The 19,687-nt window shown below is 45.7% G+C and overlaps 1 protein-coding gene across 5 annotated transcripts; it reads left to right on the top strand.

Annotated features, from left to right (window-relative positions):
- Positions 1-7,896: 7,896 nt before the first annotated feature.
- LOC133381200 (zinc finger and SCAN domain-containing protein 16-like) lies at positions 7,897-18,134 on the top strand. Of its 5 annotated transcripts, none has more exons than XM_061619913.1 (4): positions 7,897-8,417; positions 12,992-13,764; positions 14,796-14,925; positions 15,984-18,134. In XM_061619913.1, exons 2-4 carry the CDS (start codon positions 13,030-13,032, stop codon positions 16,562-16,564), a joined length of 1,446 nt encoding a protein of 481 aa, XP_061475897.1. In that variant the 5' UTR covers positions 7,897-8,417; positions 12,992-13,029; the 3' UTR covers positions 16,565-18,134. The 5 variants fall into 5 exon arrangements, with proteins under 5 accessions (XP_061475897.1, XP_061475896.1, XP_061475898.1 ...); XM_061619912.1 differs by lacking the exon at positions 7,897-8,417 and adding an exon at positions 10,534-10,725; XM_061619914.1 differs by lacking the exon at positions 7,897-8,417 and adding an exon at positions 10,754-10,864.
- Positions 18,135-19,687: the final 1,553 nt, after the last annotated feature.

Here is a 19,687-nt window from a genome sequence, read left to right as displayed (position 1 = left end):
ATAGTAATTACCATTACAATTACAATTGCTCTGAAAGTAACTGATTACTTTACTTTTCCTTCAAAGTAATCACTACAATTACATTTCAGTTACTTTTTAAAAAACCGCCTACAAGGTGCTGGCCTTGGCTGCTGCACATCTAAGTAGCCTAAAACAACATTAAAAATAAACACACACATACAGAGGTAGTAGAATAATTATTTTTATTCATAAGATAGCAATGGTGGTCTCTCTGTTGGTAAGGGTGGTAGGGAGGGAGGCTGAGGCCACTACTCAGATCTTTGCACGTCAAACCAAGTGCAAACTCCCCCCCACTCACACAGACAGCATAATCTCTCTCACTTAACCACCTCCCGGACCCTGCCCTGCCACCAACTAAGGGACACTCACTCAAGCAAACATTTTCCCCTGAGATGCAAAAAAGTTAAAATACTGCAAATGCAGCACAATAGCCAGAGAGGGTGGTGGAGGCCACTTTGTGTGCTAAGTGCAAACACAGAATTCACACACACACACACGTTGTCATCTTTCATCTCCACAGTTCTTTATCTCCATTCTGCTGCTGCCTCCTTATCCTCCTTTATCCATGTTCTTGACCTCCAGATCCTTTCCCCCTCCACTCCATTCTTCACCACCACTATCCATTTTTTAAAATAATTGTTTTCTCCACTCCACCCCGTCTCACTCTCCGCCTCCTCCCTCGTCGCCTCCTGCCCATCCACAGAGCACGAGGAAAGAGCGACACTGCACAGAAGCCCAGTTTGAGGCACATGATTTTCATCCTCAAATCAGAGGAGCAGAAGACTTCCCCTGCTCCCCCCCCAAGTAATGCCCAAAAGTAATTCTGGAAACGTTACAATTACTCCACAAAAGTAATAAAATTACTCCTAGTTCTATTACAATCAAAATGTAAAGGAATTACCCACTCGTTACTCAAAAAAGTAGTGAATTACAAGTAATTCGTTACTTGTAACTAGTTACTTCCAAGCTCTGTTTCTGTTGTTCTGTTGATGTGTTGGGCAGATTGATGCTGGAGAGCTGTTACCATGTAAAGCCTCCCATGTGTAAATTGTGGTAGTAATAAGATGCTACCCTTGCCCACTTAGGCTGCAATCCAAACCCTACTTACTTGGGAGTTAAGCCCCGCTGAATTCAGTATGACTGACGTTGGAATAGACATGGTTAGGATTGCACTTTTAGTGAATCAGACTCAATGCTTGGTGGGCAAGCACACCTCCCCTATGCTTTGCCTTTGCGAAGGCACTCAATAAATAGCGACGCTTTTTATCAGTAATGGAATCCCAAAAGCTAGCCATGTCATATCTTTTTATCTGTTATTTATTTAAGCTGGGAGGGAAAGCGATTGCAGTAGCACGGAGAGTTAGGACCTTGAGTCTCGCCATTGGAAGTCACCTTGCAGAACCTTGGGAATATCTTTTCAGAAACTGGCAACCTAACAGCAGCAACACTAACAACGGCCAATCTGGATGTTCCTAGGCGATGCCATCTTCATTGGAACGGTATCATAAGAAAGGATGGCAGCAGCAGAATCCTGTGCGTGTTTACTCAGAAGTAAGTATGCTATTTGTTATTTAATTTTTAGAATTGTTATTTAATTTTGGGAATTGTATTATTTTATTGATGTATTATGTTCTATTGATGTATTGTTATATTCATGTTTTCTTTGTAAGCCGCCTTGAGGGCCTTTTGGCCATAAGGCGGGGTATAAATTTAATAAATAAATAAATAAATAAAGTAGGGCTGGGCAAATCTGTCCATTCTGGTTCTCCAAGTTTCTCATTTTCCCAGTTTTAAATTCTGTTCATTGCATTTCTGCCATGGTCAGAGGCAGTGTGCTTCTGAATACCACTGTTTGGAAACTGCAGAGGGCAGAGGCCTCTTGATGATTAATGTCCAAAAGATGGAATATTAAATTTGGAAGAAACTTTCCTTTCTCTCCACAAGGCTTAAAATTGCAGAAAACATGCTGTCCTTTGCATTTGGGCACCTTAGTTTTACAATATGTGTTGAAATGGCAAGAACCTTGCTCTCCTTTACATTTCTCCCCCTTATTTTCACAAGTTTTAAAATAGATAAATGTTGATTTATTGTAAGGCACCTTATTAAAATAAAAATGACTTTTACATCCCCCCATTTTCACAAGTTTTTAAAAAATTAAATCAATGTTGATTTAGTATTACAAGGCACCCACTAAAATAAGGCAATTGCAACAGGCCAATGAAATGATAAATAAAAGGGAGGAGGTAATTAAAGCTAGCTTAGTTTAGGATCTTCTCCCTTTGAGGCTGACAGGACCTTAGCAATAAACTGTTGGCGATTGCGTGAATAGGTCAAACGTGGTTTGAATCCAAGAGCCGTTTAGAACAGGAATAAGACAGGCCAGGCAAGTTACTTGTAAGAGTCTTTACTAGGCAAAGACATTAGACACAGCTCACTCCATGGACATTTCTTCCCCCACTCTGAGTTCCTGCCAGTTTCCCACCTTATCACACTCTCAGCCAGCCACTGACCTTGATAGTCTGGCACTCTGTTCTCACAGCTTAACCCTTCTGCTTCAGGTTTCTCTCTCTCTGCTAAAAACCTTGTCTGTGAGTCTCACAGCCTGCGTCACTGACCAACAGCCCCCACCTGAGACTTACAGACTTCAAAACTTCATGTTACAATTATTACATTTCTACAACATTAACTTTTCATTACAAATACATTTCAGTTTGTTTTCTTACAGTTTACATTTACAGTTCAGTTCAGTTTCTCTTTATTCTTTATTTACACAAGTTTCACAGATTCATGTTTGTTCACTTTCATTTGATAATACATTTATTTCATTCCTCAACACAAAACTTCCACATTAGATCCATTGTTTCTTTATCTATTGGTCCCTCTTTTTCCCATTCTACTGGAATTTCATCTGTCTCATTATTCTGTTGTGTAACATTAAATGCAAATCTCTGAGGAGGTTGACCTTTCGTTTTTCTCTCTGATTTCCTGACATTATCTATTTCCATTTCTTCTTCACTTTCAATTTTATTCGGACCTGCACCACTAGTACTTGGCATTTCTGTATCATGTGTTGTTATGTCTTCACCTCTCAGTCTTTTAACAGTACGTTTGCCACTGTGTATTAAATCTGTTAAAGCAGTTTTTAATGGAATTTGTTGTCCAAAAGGAACATCCGTAGCTTCCTGCTTGCTTTCACTATCTAGGATAACTGTTTGACTGTCTCTCCAAGGTTTATCTATCACCTTTATGTTTCTGCTTAACACTACTTGTTGTTTCTCAGGCAACCAAACTCTATAATATGAATTCTGAAATCCCAAAATGTGTCCTGCCTGCGCTCTTGACTGTTTTGCAACATGTACCCAGCATTTTGCTCCAAAACGTTCTATGTGTTTCACCCTGGGTTTTCTTCCAGTCAGTTTCTCATAGGGAGACATGCCTATTGTTCTGTGCATAAGGCGGTTCTGAATATAAACAGTGTACAGAATACATTCACCCCAATAAGTGTTATTCATATCAGCATCTGCTAACATTGCTCTCAATGAATCCTGCAATGATCGGTTCCTCCTCTCTGCCGTTCCGTTGGAGGATGGGCTGAAGGGAGCAGTGAGACTTTGAATTATCCCCTTCTTTTCCAAATATGTTTTAAATGAATTACTGGTAAATTCACCACCTCTATCTGATCTGATATTTTTGATAACAACCCCATGTTGTGTTTCTGTTCTCTGTATGAATGCCTTTAATTTCTCTTCTGCATCACTTTTCTTTTTCAATAAGAACACATGTGTAAATCTGGAGAAATCATCCACAATCACTAAATAAAACCTTGCTCCACCTTTTGAGCACTGAAAAGGTCCAGCTAAATCCACATGTATGAGCTGATAGGGTTCAGAAGTCGTGCTTTCACAGCTCTTATTTACTGGATTCACAGTCATTTTTGTTTTATAACATACCTCACACTCATCCACATGCTCACAGTGTGTTAATTTCAAATCTTGACTATGCTTTGGGGTGTTTTGTATCTTTTGGAAATGTGTGTGTGCCAGTTTTCTGTGCCATTCATGGACACAATTATCATGTTTCTCTTTATTTACTGCTATCCAAGCACACATGTGTTTATCAAGCTTGCACTCAACCATAAACATTTTATTCTGTAATTTCCCTTGCATGCATATTTCACCATCTTTTCTCACAAAACATCTATCCCCTTCAAATGTAACTTTGCAACCTATTTGAGCCAATTTTCTCACTGATAGAATGTTATATTTTAAACCAGAAATCAATAATACATCTGTTAAAATTCCCAAATTACCCATCTTCAGCGTGCCTGTTGCAATCGCGTCCTGAGTCGATCCGTCAGCCAGATAAAGCTTCTCCTGCGTCGGCTTTGAAGTGTAAAATAAACTAGAGTCTGTGATTAGGCAATTAGACGCTCCACTGTCAAGAAGCCATTTAGAGTTAATCAGTTTATTGCTCTCCTTAGAAACAAAGTTCACGCTTGCTCTCTGACTTTCAAAGTTTCTGTTATTCCTCTTCTTTAAACAATGTCTCTGTATATGCCCACGTGATCCACAAAAATAACATGTTTTAGTCTCTTCCCTGCTTCTTTGATTTTGGTGTTGTACAGACACAGTCTCAGTCTCTTTTAATTCTATTTTCTTATTCTCTTGCCTCCTATTCCACTCTTGTTGAAGTTTCTGTTCCACAAAGTCCAAAGTCAGATTCCCATCAGGTTGGGTTTCCAGGCTAGAGACCAGCACTTCCCATTTTTGATCCAATGAAGATAACAGGAGATAAACCATCTGCAGGTCATTATGATGCACGCCTCGATCTTGGAGCTCAGCATTTAATCTACGAAATTCAGCCAAATGCTCTTCCATAGTCACATCATCTGTAAAACGCATCTGATAAAGCTTCCGTGCTAAACACAGCCTGCTTCCCGCAGTTTGCTGTACATGCGCGGCTCTTAACTTTTCCCACATCTGATTAGCTGTCAGCTCATTACTCACCAGCAACAGTTGTGAATCTGATAGCCCCAGAGTAATAAAAGCCTTCGCTTTCTCATCTTTCTTCAGCCACGCTGCTGAAGGAGCTGCCGGAGGGGGGTTTTCCATGACATCATTCAAATCCTCTTTAATCAGAACTGCTCTCATTCTCCACTTCCAGCTGGAGTAATTTACAGCATTCAGCCTCTCCATCGGCATCCCGGAAGACAGATTTACAGCCATGTTGCCCACTCTTACTTGCCTCTTACTTGCGCTTTGTTTCTCTCTGCAACAACGCCACTTCACCGGCTCTCGAACCCGCTACCACGCCTGATAAGCTGGGCCCATAACCCCTGTTGGCGATTGCGTGAATAGGTCAAACGTGGTTTGAATCCAAGAGCCGTTTAGAACAGGAATAAGACAGGCCAGGCAAGTTACTTGTAAGAGTCTTTACTAGGCAAAGACATTAGACACAGCTCACTCCATGGACATTTCTTCCCCCACTCTGAGTTCCTGCCAGTTTCCCACCTTATCACATTCTCAGCCAGCCACTGACCTTGATAGTCTGGCACTCTGTTCTCACAGCTTAACCCTTCTGCTTCAGGTTTCTCTCTCTCTGCTAAAAACCTTGTCTGTGAGTCTCACAGCCTGCGTCACTGACCAACATAAACCTGCCTGGCAACCAGTCATGCCCTTTGACCTGGAAGTACTTGCCCCTAATTCTCCAAACAGTCATGGAAATTGGCTGATTTAGTCAGGAGTCTGAACTTGGCACTCTGCACTTTACAAACTACAGCTCACAGGATGCTTTGGGAGAAGCCATGACTGTATAAAGTGGTATCATAATACATAATCATATTATAATGCAGGGTACTAGACAATTAACAGAAGGGGAGAAACTAATGTTAAGTATGGAGGGAATGGAAAAGGGGGTGATTTCAAAATTACATAGATTTTTTGTAAATAAGGATATGGGTTCCAACTCAATTTTAAAACAAGCATGGGTATCAGACCTGAAATGCCAGATTGAAGAAGAGGACTGGAATATGTGGACAAAATTCCCATATAGATCTATTTTGACTTCCTATAGAGAAACAGCCCTAAAAGTAATACAAAAATAGTATTTAACCCCCCTGTATTTAGCACGGATCTCTAAAAATAGCACATAAAAGTGTTGGAGAGGATGCGAAGTACAAGGCTCAAATTTACACATGTGGTGGGAATGTGATTAACTCGGGTTTTTGGCAGGAGGTGTGGGAAGAAATACAGAAATTGACAAAACAATTAGCTTTATTGAACATTTTTATGGGACAAAACACAAATCTACAATATAAAAGTTTTATAGGATTTATGCTGGCGGCAGCCAGATTGATGATTGCCAAATATTGGAAATCTCTGGACGGTTTAACATTGCAAACCTGGCAAAAGAAACTATGGGAAATCGCTGTATTAGAGAAGTTAACACAGAAAATAAGAATGACGGAAGGAAAAAAGAAAAATAAGGACTCTTTTGAAGCGGATTGGTGGCCTTTTATCTTGGCTGCTACATCAGACACTAGTTTGGGACCAGTGCCCTATCCTTTCAGATCGTTGTGGATATCTTAAGAATGGAAGTTTCTCAGAGAAGAAAACTACAAAATAAAATCTTGAAAGTTAATAGTCATTAGGGGAAAGGGAGAGAAGGGGGTGATAGGGGTTGGGGAAAGGGAGGGAAAGGGAGTTAATAGGGTTTTTGTATTATTTTGTAACTAAATACATGTTAATACAAAATGGAAATAAAAATAAACAAAAATCCAACAGCTTCTTAAAAGGAAAGTGGAGACAAAACCATATGTAATAAAAAAGCAAAGGAAACAGGAACACAGGGATTATTATGCATTTCAAATCCTTGTTTAACATGACAGGCAGAAGGTGTCTATTTTCTTTTGTATGGATAAAACTAATAAGATCACACACATGTGGTACAAATGTGTTTGATTTTGAAAGACCTTTTAATTCCCTAGGTTTCCGGGTTTGAAAAGATGTTCATTAAAGCCAGTTGTGGGGTCCTTAATTTTTTGGTTTCACTAAAAATGAGGTCACACCATAAATTTAAAGCACACGGCGTCTGCTGAGGAATCCTGGGAACTGTAGATTCTCTCTCACAGAGCTACAATTCCCAGCACTTTTAGCAAACTAGTTTGTACAGTGTGGATGTGACCTGTCTATGATTCTGTATTCTGAGCAGGGAATGCTTTTCCAGTTTCAGGCGACAGTTGATTTTAAGGGTGTGACTGTCTTGTTGGACCCAGTGGAAAGGTTGGTGCTCAATCCCATTCAAAGTCCCATGTACTGGAAAGTTTTGGAGAAGAATTATTGGACCATTGATTTCTCAGGTAAATATCTTGAGCATAAGTACACCACTGCCACCCCCCCAAAAAAAAGATTGGGTGTATCCAGAATTCGTTTCTCTTTACCCTTCTCCACTTGTAACAGAAATGCCTCTTTTCTCTCAGTTCCTCCATTCTGTCTCCACTCCAAAGGAGGACAGGTGATTCCCAAACCAGAAGTCTTCCCCAGTCTGGGCAGACAAGAGAAAACAGCATTAGTCATGATCTCTACAGACAGAGATAATTTCCCAGGTAAGCCTCTCAGGCAAGGGGCACTGCAGAAAGACTTCATGGAGGCCTCCTGGTGGTGATGGGTACATAGGCAGCTGCCTTAAGCCATTTCACACGCCTTGCCCGTCTAGTCCCTCTTGTCTGAAAAAAGCTCCATTTATTCCCCCACATTTTTGGCAAATACACACACACACACTTGCTACACTACCTTTCTGTACTTGCTGATGTTGTTTTAAAGCAGGGGTTCTCAAACTTTCTATCGCCAGCACCCACTTGAGATGGCTGCAAATTACTGAGGCCCACCAATCCCAAAACGGTATGTAGGGGCAGAGCCAGTCACAAAATGGTGGCAGATAGAGGCACAGTTTGGCAATTACTGACATAATTTTTGACTGATACCTAATCCATGTTTGGAAATTGCAAAATGCTTTTCCACAGTGATTTTGGTGGGGCAAGGAGTTCCACAGCTCAGCTTTCCTCAAGCTAAATACAGCCATTTGCTCTGGAGGTATCATGATTCAGCCTTCCCCTGTAGGCAGCACAACCCACATGACTCTCAAAGTATTTTTACTCATTTCCTGTAACTTCTCCTCCCATTCTCTTTTCATACTCAACTTATATCTCATTTCCCCTCCCCCTAGTCTGTTTCCTTTATCCCTTCTCCCTGCCCCTTTTGCATTCACTTCTTCCCTCTGTAACAGCTTTCCTCTCTTATCCTCTTCCTTTCTATCCCCAATGTGTAATTATTGTTATAAATATTAACCATCTATCTCACTTTCCTCCGTGGCATGAAGATCCTCCGTGGCGCAGAGTGGTAAGTGGCGGTAATGCAGCCGAAGCTCTCCTCACTGCCGGAGTTTGATTCCAACGGAAGGAGGAAGTCGAATCTCCGGTAAAAGGGGTCGAGGTTCACTCAGCCTTCCATCCATCCGTGGTTGGTAAAATGAGTACCCGGCACATGCTTGGGGGTTAAGAAAGGCCGGGGAAGGAACTGGCAATCCCACCCCATATATACAGTCTGCCTAGTAAACATCGCAAGACATCACCCTAAGAGTCGGAAACGACTTGCACTACAAGTGCGGGGACACCTTTACCTTTTTATCTCACTTTCTAATTTCCTTCAACACCTCCTCCAGCCTTTTCTCCTCAGAGGAGGGAGATCCTCCTTCCTTCCTCCCTCCCCACCCCACCCCTGAACTCTTCTTCCTCCCAGCCACCTTTACTCAGGATGCAAGAAGGTGCTGGCTCTGGCCCAGCCAGACCACTGCGGCATGGCTAGGGGATGAGGCATGCAAGTGAGAAGGCCACTGGGCAGGCTGGGGTATAGAGGCTCGCCTGAAAGTGCCCTGAGATAGGGATGGCCAAAAAATTCAACTCAGTTCGCATTTAATGCTGAATTTATCGAATCTGCACTTTCTGAAACATGAGAACCAAAACACAGCCATACTTCAAAAGTAACACTTATCCAAATTTAGTTCTCCAACTATTTATTTTTTATTTGTTGCATTGATATCACGCCTTTTCTCCAAGGAGCTCAAGGTGGTGTACATAGTTCTCCCCCTCCCCATTTAACCCCCACAACAACCCTGCGAGGTAGGTTCGGCTGAGAGGCAATGACTGGTCTGAGGCCAGTGAGCATCATGGTTGAATGGGGATTCAAATCCTGGTCTCCTAGGCCTTTGTCCAGCACTCTAACCACTATGATAAACTGCCTCCAAGCAGTGATTGCAAAAATGAGTATAGTAGGGGAAAATGTGCATAAAAAAATGAACATATGAGTGAAAATAACATACAAAAATGCATTACATTAGGAGAAACTGCTTGCAAAAATGTGTACATTAGTCAAAAAAGCATACCAAACTGTGTTTAGTACAAGAAATACTAAAATGCTGGAGAATTTTCAGGAGGATTTTTTTTTAAATTTGCAAATTGCTACAGAAACATAGAGAACAAAATTTAAGATTGGAAAAAATGAGAAACTGACATCCAAAATGGACAAATCCTTGTATCCCTACCTGAGACCAACTGTTGGCCCCAAGGCCCACTGTTTGGGAAACACCTGAAGATGTGTCCTCCATCATCTTGATCGCATACACAGACTTTTACGCATGAACACATCAAGCGATAGCTCTGGCTCCAGGGACCGGAGAACTGGTCCAACTTGATTGACCCCCACTTTCCTCCTCCCGTCCCATCGCTGCCCCCTTTATCTTTGTTTACTGCTGAATCTCATTGATGAGTGACAGCAGGCGTAGGGAACCTTTGGCTCATTAGATGTTGCTGAACTGCTGGCCCCATGTGCCCCAGCAAGCATGGCTAATGCCCAGGGATGGATGGGTGTTGTAGTTCAGCAACATCTGGAGGGCTAAAGGTTCCCCATACAGAATGGAGTCAGGGCAGTCCTATTCATGTCTACTCAGAAGTATGTCTCATTGAGTTCAATGGGACTTAGATCCTGGTAAATTGGCCTTAGGCTGTAGTCGTATAGTCACCTGGGAAGGAGTCCCATTGAACTCAGTGGGGCTGGCTTACTTCTGAGTAGATGTGCACAGGATGGCAATAGGCTTGATTCCATCTTCCTCTTTTTCTCTTAGGAACCACTGCATTGATAGAAAAATATGTATTTTTCTTTGCAGAGGGTTAAATTCACAGAGTGTTTTTTTCCTAGAGAGACCAAGCAAGGATAAAAGACGGGAAGCATGCACGACAGCAAAAGCTCCTTTCCTGTTAGGGGAGGAGTTATGGTAGCTTCGAAGTACCCCAAAGGGAGTATAGTTACTATGCATTCCTCGTGATAATTTCCGGTAGTCACCTGAATGGATTCCCCCCCTCCCCGTTCTAATTTTCAATGCAATGGGTATACAGCATAGAGGCAGAACAGATATATTTTGTTGTTGCTTTAAAAATGTCTATGGGGGTGTAAGATTGTCAACACAGACTTGCCAAGGGACAAAGTGATGCCACTTTGCATCCATAAGCAAGCCCGAGCTACTTTCAATTTCATACCAGTAGTTGAGGCTGTTTGTTAGCCTTTGGTCCCCACTTCCTCTGGCTCTATGAATTTCCTAGCCCTGAGAACAGAGGAGGGAGAAGAACAGGGGAATCTGGAGTGGAGCAGAGAGGTGGGCTGCTGGGAGAACGCTTTCCTAATACTGCATTCATTGCAGCACGCAGATTTATTTTTGGGAAGGCCTGTAGGTCAGTGGCTGAGCATCTGCTTTGCATGCAGAAGGTCCCAGGTTCAATCCCTGGCATCTCCAGGTAGGGCTGGGAGAGCGAGAGAGACAGCCCCTGCCTGAAACCCCGGAGTGCCGCTGCCAGTCAGTGTAGGCAATACTGAGTAAGCTGGACCAATGGTCTGACTCAGTTAGAAGGCAGCTTTCTTTGTGGGAAAGGATTGTCAGGTGCTGCTTTTATGTTTTGTCTTGTGGCCTCCTTGCCCTGTTTTAAACAAGGTAGTATTTGTTTATTTCCGTGTGCACACCCACATTGGTGGACACCCCATTAATGCACGTGGTACTCTTCGACACAAAAGAAGACAGGTCCCTGTCCGAGGAGCCTACAATCTAAAATTTGACACTGGGGAGACAGCGGAAGAAGGAAGGGACCATGCCTCAGTGATAGTGTGAAGGGGTTTGCACGTCCAAGATCCCCGATTCAATCCCTGGCATCTCTAGCAAAAGGGATTGTGGGTAACTGGCTATGAAAAACATCATCTTCAGCCTGGAGAGCTGCTGCTGGTCAGAGCTGACAATGCTAGACTTGATGGACGAATGGTTTGACCTGGTGTAAGGAGGCTTCCCTGGTGTAAAGAAGCAGAACCAGAGGCGTGGGAAACGATGAGCAGAGTATGCATTTAGTGCAGCAAGTAGAGGCTGCTGCCCCTGCTCACTTTGCTTGCCAACCCTCCTACAGCACCCCAAGCCTTCCCCCACTGCCTCCGCTAGGCACCCCTTAGCTCTCCATCCATCCCCTCACCATCCCAACCCCAACTCCACACGGGTCGCCAGAGCACCACACACACACACAGGGCGCTAAAGCTCCCCCCATCCCCTTCCCTCCCACACAGGTCACTGAAGCTGCCCCCTCTGCCCCCTCCGTGGGTCACCAAACCTCCCCCCTCTGCCCCCTCCGTGGGTCACCAAACCTCCCCCCGCCCCCTCCATGGGTTGCCAAACCTTCCCCTGCTCCCAGGGATCTCCCTAAACCATTCCCCCAAGCATTTGCAACAGCCCTGCCTCTACCACTCACCTTGCTGCTGCTGCTGCTGCCTGCCCACCCGTCTGCCCACTCAGTAGCACCTCCCCTCCCCCCCTTGCCGCCACCGTTTGTCTCACCTTGCCCGTTTCACCTGTAAGCGCCACACAACCCGCATGCGGCTGTGATGAAGCTTTCCTGGGTAGCGTGATGCTTACAAAAAAATGTAATATAGTAGGACAAGGACTTACGCTTATTATGCTTGGCTAGGGGGACTAAAAGGGGTTGTGGCAAAAGTGCCAGAAAGCAATGCCAAAGACGAGGAAACAAACAGCAGTCCCTTTCCCCCAGTTTGTTCAGGGCAGGAGGGAATTGACTTGGCGATGCGTAGGAGAGAAATGTCTTTATCCCGTTATGTGTCTCTCCTGCTCCTTCCTTAAAACAGGGATTGGGGAACCTGTGGCCCTCTGGACGTTGTTGGACTCCAACTCCCATCAGCCCCTGCCAGCATGGCCAGTGGTCAAGGCTGATGGGAGTTGCAGTCTGGCTGTCTCTGGAGGGCCTCAGGTTCCCAACCCCTGCTGTAAAAGCTCAAGCAGGTTGGCTGGACTCCCGGGGGTCTCCCATCCAGGAGAGATCAGGGGGGTCACATCCGAGCGGCTTCAAAAAGCACCTGGTGCTCCCAGATAATTCCCTGCCCGTTCCCTAGCGCACAGGACAGTTTGTGATAGAATGGCTGCATTTGCCCGTAATGAGTGGGAAGCCATACTGTCTTGCTTGTTGTGCAGAGTGATGGTACATGATCACTTTAACTTTGCTCTTCCCCGGCACAAGCAGCAGAAATAAACCAGGAAACTTTGGTTTGGCTTGCTGATAGTGGGTCGTTTAGGAGCAGCAAACCACAATTCCTGGTTGGTTTCTTTAAACCACTTTTACCTTGCTCTGCAGTCAAATAAAAAGCTCTGAGAGTAGCTTACAGATGTCATGGATAAGACAGTCCCTGCCTTCAGGCTTACAGTCTAAAAGACATGACACAAAAGGAGAAGGGGTAGGGAGGAAGGAGGGGGAGAAATAAGCACACTTCGGCACTATTTCTTAGTTACAGAATTCTTGTAACGGTAAGCTGGAAAGAAGTGGATTTCTCGTGCAAACGTGGAAAATAAAAAGGATCCCTGTTTATTTGTTTTTTAGAGAGGTGTGTGAGATTCTTCCTGTGGAATTGGTCAGCAATGAAAATGGAGGTGCAAGAGCCACAAGGGTGTACGCAAGGGGATAGACCTCAGGGTGTCAGACAAGACCCTCACAGTCTCCAGGCTGGAAGTATCAAAGAAGTCCTTCAGAGAATACCTGGGGCGCAGCTGGTTAAACAGGAGCCATTTCACCAGCACTGGGAAGCGCAATGGCAGGAGTTCCTGAAGACTGTGGAATCTCCCCAGTCCCACTGGGCAGCCCCACAGTTGCTGGAGGAGCCCAGACCATGGGATGACACGAAAGCCTTCCTGGGCTCCTTTGAGCAAGTGGCTGAAGCCTGCCAGTGGCCTAAGGGGGAGTGGGCGACCCGACTCTTGCCAGCCCTCAGAGGGGAAGCCGAGCAGGCCTTTATTAGGCTGGAGGCCAGAGACAGAGAGGATTATGGGAAGGTGAAAGCAGCCATCTTGCAGAGGGACGCCATGAGGAGGGAGCACCAGCGCCAGCACTTCAGGCGTTTCTGCTACCAGGAGGCTGAGGGGCCACGAGGGGCTTATAGCCGGCTCCGGGAACTTTGCCACGGGTGGCTGAAGGTGGAGCGAAACACCAAGGAGCAGATCCTGGAGCTGCTGATCTTGGAGCAGTTCCTGACCGTCCTGCCCCTGGAGATCCAGAACTGGGTGAGGGAACGGGGCCCAGAGTCCTGTGCTTTGGCAGTGGCCCTGGCTGAGGATTTCCTGCAGATGGAACAGGAGGCCAAAGGACAGGAACGAGAGGTGAGCAGGTTTTGTCCGAGCCATTGTGAGGGGCCCGGGGTCAGTAGTAGGATGTAGTGTGAACCCTGTAAGTAAGCACCAACTCTGTCAACTGGGTAAAGGTGGCTTACTAAGACACAAGGCACAGTGTGGCATTCATATCCCCTGTCTTGTCCTTCTGTGCAGAGGTGACTAACCTGTGCCTGTCTGTCCCCAATATGTTGCTGAACTACAGCTCCCATCATCCCTAAAATGATCATCTTTATATATCCCCTTATATGTGCAATGATCTGCAGGAGAGTGTCTTGCAAATACCATCTCATCAGGAGGTCCATTCCATATGATACAGGAATTGGGCCTGTAGTGAAGTGGCACCTACCCTTTGAAATTCCCTCCCGTTACATATCAGATGGCCACTGGCTTTTTGGTGTCTCTTCAAGGCCTTCCTTTTTCAACAAGCCTTTTAAGTGGAGACCTTTGTCCCCCCACCCCATGGGCCAAATCTGACATCATGATGGCATTGGGTGACTGATCTGTGGGGGCCCTGCCCACCTGTCAAAGTTGACTGACAGGGTGGTGGAAGAGGCCTGTTGTGCCAGCAGGATTGAACTCTCACCAGCTGATGAGCAGAGACTTCAATCCTGCTTTGTGCAGGGGTCTGTAGTATCCAGCGGGACTGAACCCTGCCCCTCTCTCCATCTGCTGACATATTCACAGTGGGCATGGTTTGGGGGGAATTGGACCCCCTGATGGGCCAAGATTGGCCTATGAGCTAGAGGTTCCCCGCCCAAGCTGTATTGGATTTGAAATTATTTTTACATGTGGAATTGTTTTTAATTGTTGATGTTTTTACTGTGAAATTGCTTTGAGATATCTAATGTGAAGCAGTTCATTAACAGAATAAAACAATTAAGTAAGTAAATAAATAAAATTCCTGACCACTGGAGGAGCTGGCCGAAGCTGAGTTGTCGTTTCAGCCATTTCTGGAGGGCTTCATGTCAGCCACCTCCCTATTCTCCGTGCTGTCAAAGGGATCTTCCGTGCTCTTTCAGATGCTGACTCTACTGGAAGAGGCAGCCGCAAGCTCCTTGGAGGCACAGCTGGATGCATCTGGCTCAGGAGAAAGTGAACGACAAAGGGAGGTCAAGCGAGAGCATGATGGGACTACCAAGATGTTTGGGGGTAAGGGATGCTTATGCCGAAATATTGGCTGCTCCAAGGCTTTGGAACCCTGAACTTCCGGGTTCTAAATTGCAAGAAAAGCCCTGTTGGATCAGGTGAGAGGGCCATTTAGTCCAGCACTCTGTCCTCATATTTATTTTATTTATTAAATTTATATCCCGCCCTTCCTCCCAGAAGGAGCCCAGGGCAGCAAAGCGGTCCACCAGATGCCTAGGAGAAGCCGGCTGGTAGGACCTGAGTGCGAGAGCACTCTTTCCATTTTTGATTCTGAGCCACGTAGCCATCATACATCAAACACAGTGCCCCCCCCCAAAAAAATTGGCTAGTAGCCGTTGATACCCTTGTATCCTTCATTATGAGGCTTTCAGTGGCTAGTAGCCACGATGGCTATGTTCTACCTCCGCCGTCCGAGGCAGTGTGCTCAGTGTGAGGAGCCCTTGTGATCTGAGCAGCCTCCCACACTGCAGATGTTTTCCTCCCAATTGCGCAGGGCGACAAGGACAGCGATGGGAGGGGTGCTGAGCTAGTGTGCTCATCCCCGCTGAGGGAATCGCTTGGCGGATTTAATCAGCTGAATAGCCCTGGGGTTGGGTTTTGATGGGCTACCTTGCAAGGAGCTCCACAACCACAGTGCAGTCACGGAGAATACTGTGGTCCAGGCCCATGCAGAAACCGCCTCTCAGTGAGATGCAACTTGTTTCGGGATCTTGCTCGCAGGTCTTAAAGCAAAGATGACTAACCTCTTTTTCTTTTTTGGCCTAAGGGCCACATTCACCCATGGACATCCCTTGTGGGGGACACATGCCAGTTGTGGATGTGGCCACCCCACACTCTCTCACGCAGTCTTGCCTGCATACGCATGCATGGGCCCACGCATGCACACAGAGGTGTGCAGTCCCCCTCAGCTGATACGGGAGGGGTTTATCACCCATTCAGGCCCCCAAATGAGGGGTTAGCCCCCTCCACCCTTGTCTTAAGGGATGAGGGAGAACTTCAGCCAGGACAAGATCCTCTAGCCAAAATCATGACAGCATTTCTCTTTTGTTTCATACCCAAAGATTACATGGAAATGAGTGAGTGTGAGGAGAAGAGCAGTCACCGGGAAAGTGCTGCGATGGTAGAGCTTGATGAGGCCTTCCAAAGGAAAGTGACGGAGAGCATTTCACAGGACCCGGAAGAAGGGAAAGCCTCTGAGGACCAGCACAGCTCAAAGAGTCAGGAACGAAAGCTCCCAAAGAACAGACCAAGGAAATCTGCCCCTGCTGTGGCCAATAAGGCCTTTGCTGAAAGTCTAGTGTGGTACAAAGGGGAGGCCCACTCTATTCCTGATGAAGGGTTCAGGGAGGACTTGGGCCTTCCGAAACATAAAAGAACCCACACTCAGGAGACTCCATTTCAGTGCCCCAAGTGTGGGAAGAGTCTCAGCCGCAAAGACCACCTTATGAGGCACCTGCGCATCCATTTGGCAGAAAAAACCCACAAATGCTGTCATTGTGGGAAGACCTTCTTTGAGCGTTCGGACCTTATCAGACATGAGAGGATCCACACAGGGGAGAGGCCATATAAATGCACCTTCTGTGACAGAGGTTTCAGTCACAAATGGCTCCTTATCAAACATGAAAGGAGCCACACGGGCTAGAGAGCCCTCCATAGTGTGTCCATGGGTAGGGGACAGTTTAATAATCAAAGAAGTGGAACTGATTGGGTCCTTCTAAAGAAGAGCAACAGATTTCCCATGATCCAGAATTTTGGTTAATCTTAACAATGGCTTTGTGGCCTTCCAGATGCTGGTCAGGGATGATGGGAGTTGGAGTCCAACAACACCTAAAGGGTCACAGGTGCCCAATCCTTGGTTTAGGGAAGCAAGATCAGAAACCATGGTTTGAAGGGCATCAGGTTGGGGAAGGCTGATGGTTTAGTCCAAACACTGCCAGTCTGTCTCAGAAAATCTTATTTCAGAATGTCTTCTTAAGTGACTGTATATTCAGGAAGAACCTATAGATTTTATCACAGTGTTTTACCCCATGAGGGAGGTGGATGGGAAGGATTTTTAGAAGCAATTGTGCTTGTGGCACAATCTGGAGGGAAAGTTGTCTGTACCTCACAGGACTGGTATTTCAGCCAAGATCTCTAACATACTGAATCTCAAGTTTAACATTTTCACTCATTTTTATCATAATGTCCCCATGCCCATTGATCCATACTGAGCTTTTACTGTGAGTTGGTTATCGTTTTTTTTAATAGGGGCTGGATGGCCACTGAGCAGCGAAGCTGCAGCATTGGAATTCCTGCATGGGCGGGGGTTTGGACTAGAATAAATTCACCTAGGTCATGGGCAGGAAACCTGTGACCCTCTAGATCCAGGGTAGGGAATCTCAGGCCCAGGGGCCAACTTTGGCCCACCAGGCCATTCCTGACAAACCATTCCCACCTGCTCCACACCTGAAATCCTGTGTGACCTGAACTGTGGGACAGGTACTGATGTGGCTTGAGAAGGAGCAACTGGGAGCATAAAGTGAGCTCCCACTTGTTCCTTCGATGGTGCAAGGTGTGCTCCTGCCACATGTCTGCTGATGGGCAGTGGGAGTGCACCTTGCTGCAGGAGCAGGAAGCAGTTTGCTTCGAAACCACAGCTCAAGTGGAGGGAATGTGCATTCAAAGAGGCTCATCATCTGACATCACCCGTGAGGGATAGGGGAAATGCGCATCTGGGCCGCCAGGAGAAAAAATATTCCACATCCTTACTCCAGATGTTGCTGGACTACAACTCCCATAAGCCCTGACCATTGGCTGGGGCTGATGGGGGCTGTAGTCCAAAACATCTGGAGGGCAATAGGTTCGGGGAGGCTGGACTTGATGATCTTTGAGGTTCATTCCAACTTTGATTTGTAATCGCCAAAACAAAACAAAAATAGTTTATCCAGATGTGACCACCTTTAGGATTGGCCTTCTCTCAAACAAAAAAGGCAGCTGAATATAACCTTGATGCCAGGATGCCATACATTCTGATAAACCCCACTGTCTCTCAGGCCAAGACAGCAATTTTAGTTAGGGATGTTAGGGCACCTCCTTTGTGAAGATACCCTTAAGCACTTGGAGCTTTTTAATTTTGGTAAAAAAAGTAATTGGGGAGATGATAGATGTTTATAAAATTATGAGTCGTGTGGAGAAAGTGCACAGAGTGAATTTCTTTTCTTCCATGTCCACACACAAAGAAACTGAACCCCCAGAAGTCCTGTTCGGACATTCATTTTTCCCATAGCTATATTGCCTCCAGGATCAGAGGCAGTATATATCCCTCTGAATACCAGTTGCTGGGAATCACAAGTGGGGAGAGTGGTCTTAAGCTTAGGACCTGCCTTCGGTGGAGAGAGAGAATGTGTGTGTGTAAACTAGTCTACTTTACAAAGGTAAAATTCACATTTGTTGCTTGGTCCAGTTTTGCCCACCACTGGCATGTGGCCCTCAGAAGGTTGCCCACAAGGAGATGCGGCCCTTGGGCTGAAAAAATATTCCCCCCTCTTTCTGTGTGTGCAGACTGAGTCCAAGATATTTTGCCTCCTGGGATGGAGCAGCAATGGCAAGACCACGCTCCCTCCAAGCCAAGGCTGTGTCAAGACAATTTGTTGCCTGAGGTGAAGGACACAATGGCACTTCTCCAGATACAGAAGCTGAGAAAACCTGTTGAATCATTCTTCGACTCTGATGAAGGGACAGTATCTCCCACTGTGCTGGAGGGCAGCAGGCTGGCTTAAGGGGCACAGGGCAGTAGCCACTGATAGCCTTATCCTCCATGAATTTGTCTAATCCTCTTTGACAGGATTCCCTTTAAAGGAATGCACTGAATTTCAGAATGGATGCACTATAACCAGACAGACTGGTTGCTTGCACAGCGGATTTTACAAAAAAAGTGTTCCCCATTAGGATGGGTTGAATCCTGTCCTCTGAACAGAGCTGAAGGTAAAAACCATCTTGTCTCTTACCCAGGAATTGGGAACCTCTTTATCTTCCATCCACTGAGAGCTGGCGTGGTGTAGTGCATTTGGTTCCCAACCATTATGAGTACGGGAGCCTCTTTGTAAGCTCAGAAAATTTCATGACCCACCCATGCTAATTGTAATTTTAGTCTCTGTTAATTGAACAAAATGGTGCGTGGCACAATCACATCTCCAAATATCCCTTTCCATAAAAAGCTCCCTGCAGACAGGGAGGTGTTTCTTTCTTTTCTTAATGCAAAGGTCCCATCAAATTGGTATCCCCCCCCCATCTGAAGATGTACAGTCCTGTCTCCCAACACCAGTGAGTTACAGTGTTGGACTAAGAGTCAGGTTCAAATCCCACCCACCCCTGAAGCCCACTGGGTGACCTTGGACCAGACATAGTCTCTCAGCCTGACATGAATCACAGGCTTGGTATAAAGATACAATGGAAACGGGGGGGGACTGTATGCACCATCTTGAGCAACTTGGGGGAAAGGTGGGGTATAAATGCAATAATGATTAAATAAATAAATACATTTTAGCTGCAGTATGTGAACCTCAGCCAACCTGCTGAGCTGTTATAATAATAAAGAAGCAGCAACGTGGTCATGGTGGGGATGCTAGATTGTGAAGACAAAAGTGTGGATAGATTGGGGGGGTCAGTGCTTTCAGGCCTTGGGATGACCATCAGCACTGATCAGCACACACACCTGCCTCTCTTGCAAGCATCTGCAGGCGTGCATGCATTTGGGCATGATGGATGGGGGAAGCCCTCAACTGCC

The sequence above is a fragment of the Rhineura floridana genome, chromosome 3, assembly GCF_030035675.1.
Source record: "Rhineura floridana isolate rRhiFlo1 chromosome 3, rRhiFlo1.hap2, whole genome shotgun sequence".
NCBI lineage: Eukaryota > Metazoa > Chordata > Lepidosauria > Squamata > Rhineuridae > Rhineura > Rhineura floridana.
Note: the sequence above shows the minus strand (reverse complement) of the source record. Positions and strands in the feature narration are given on the sequence as shown.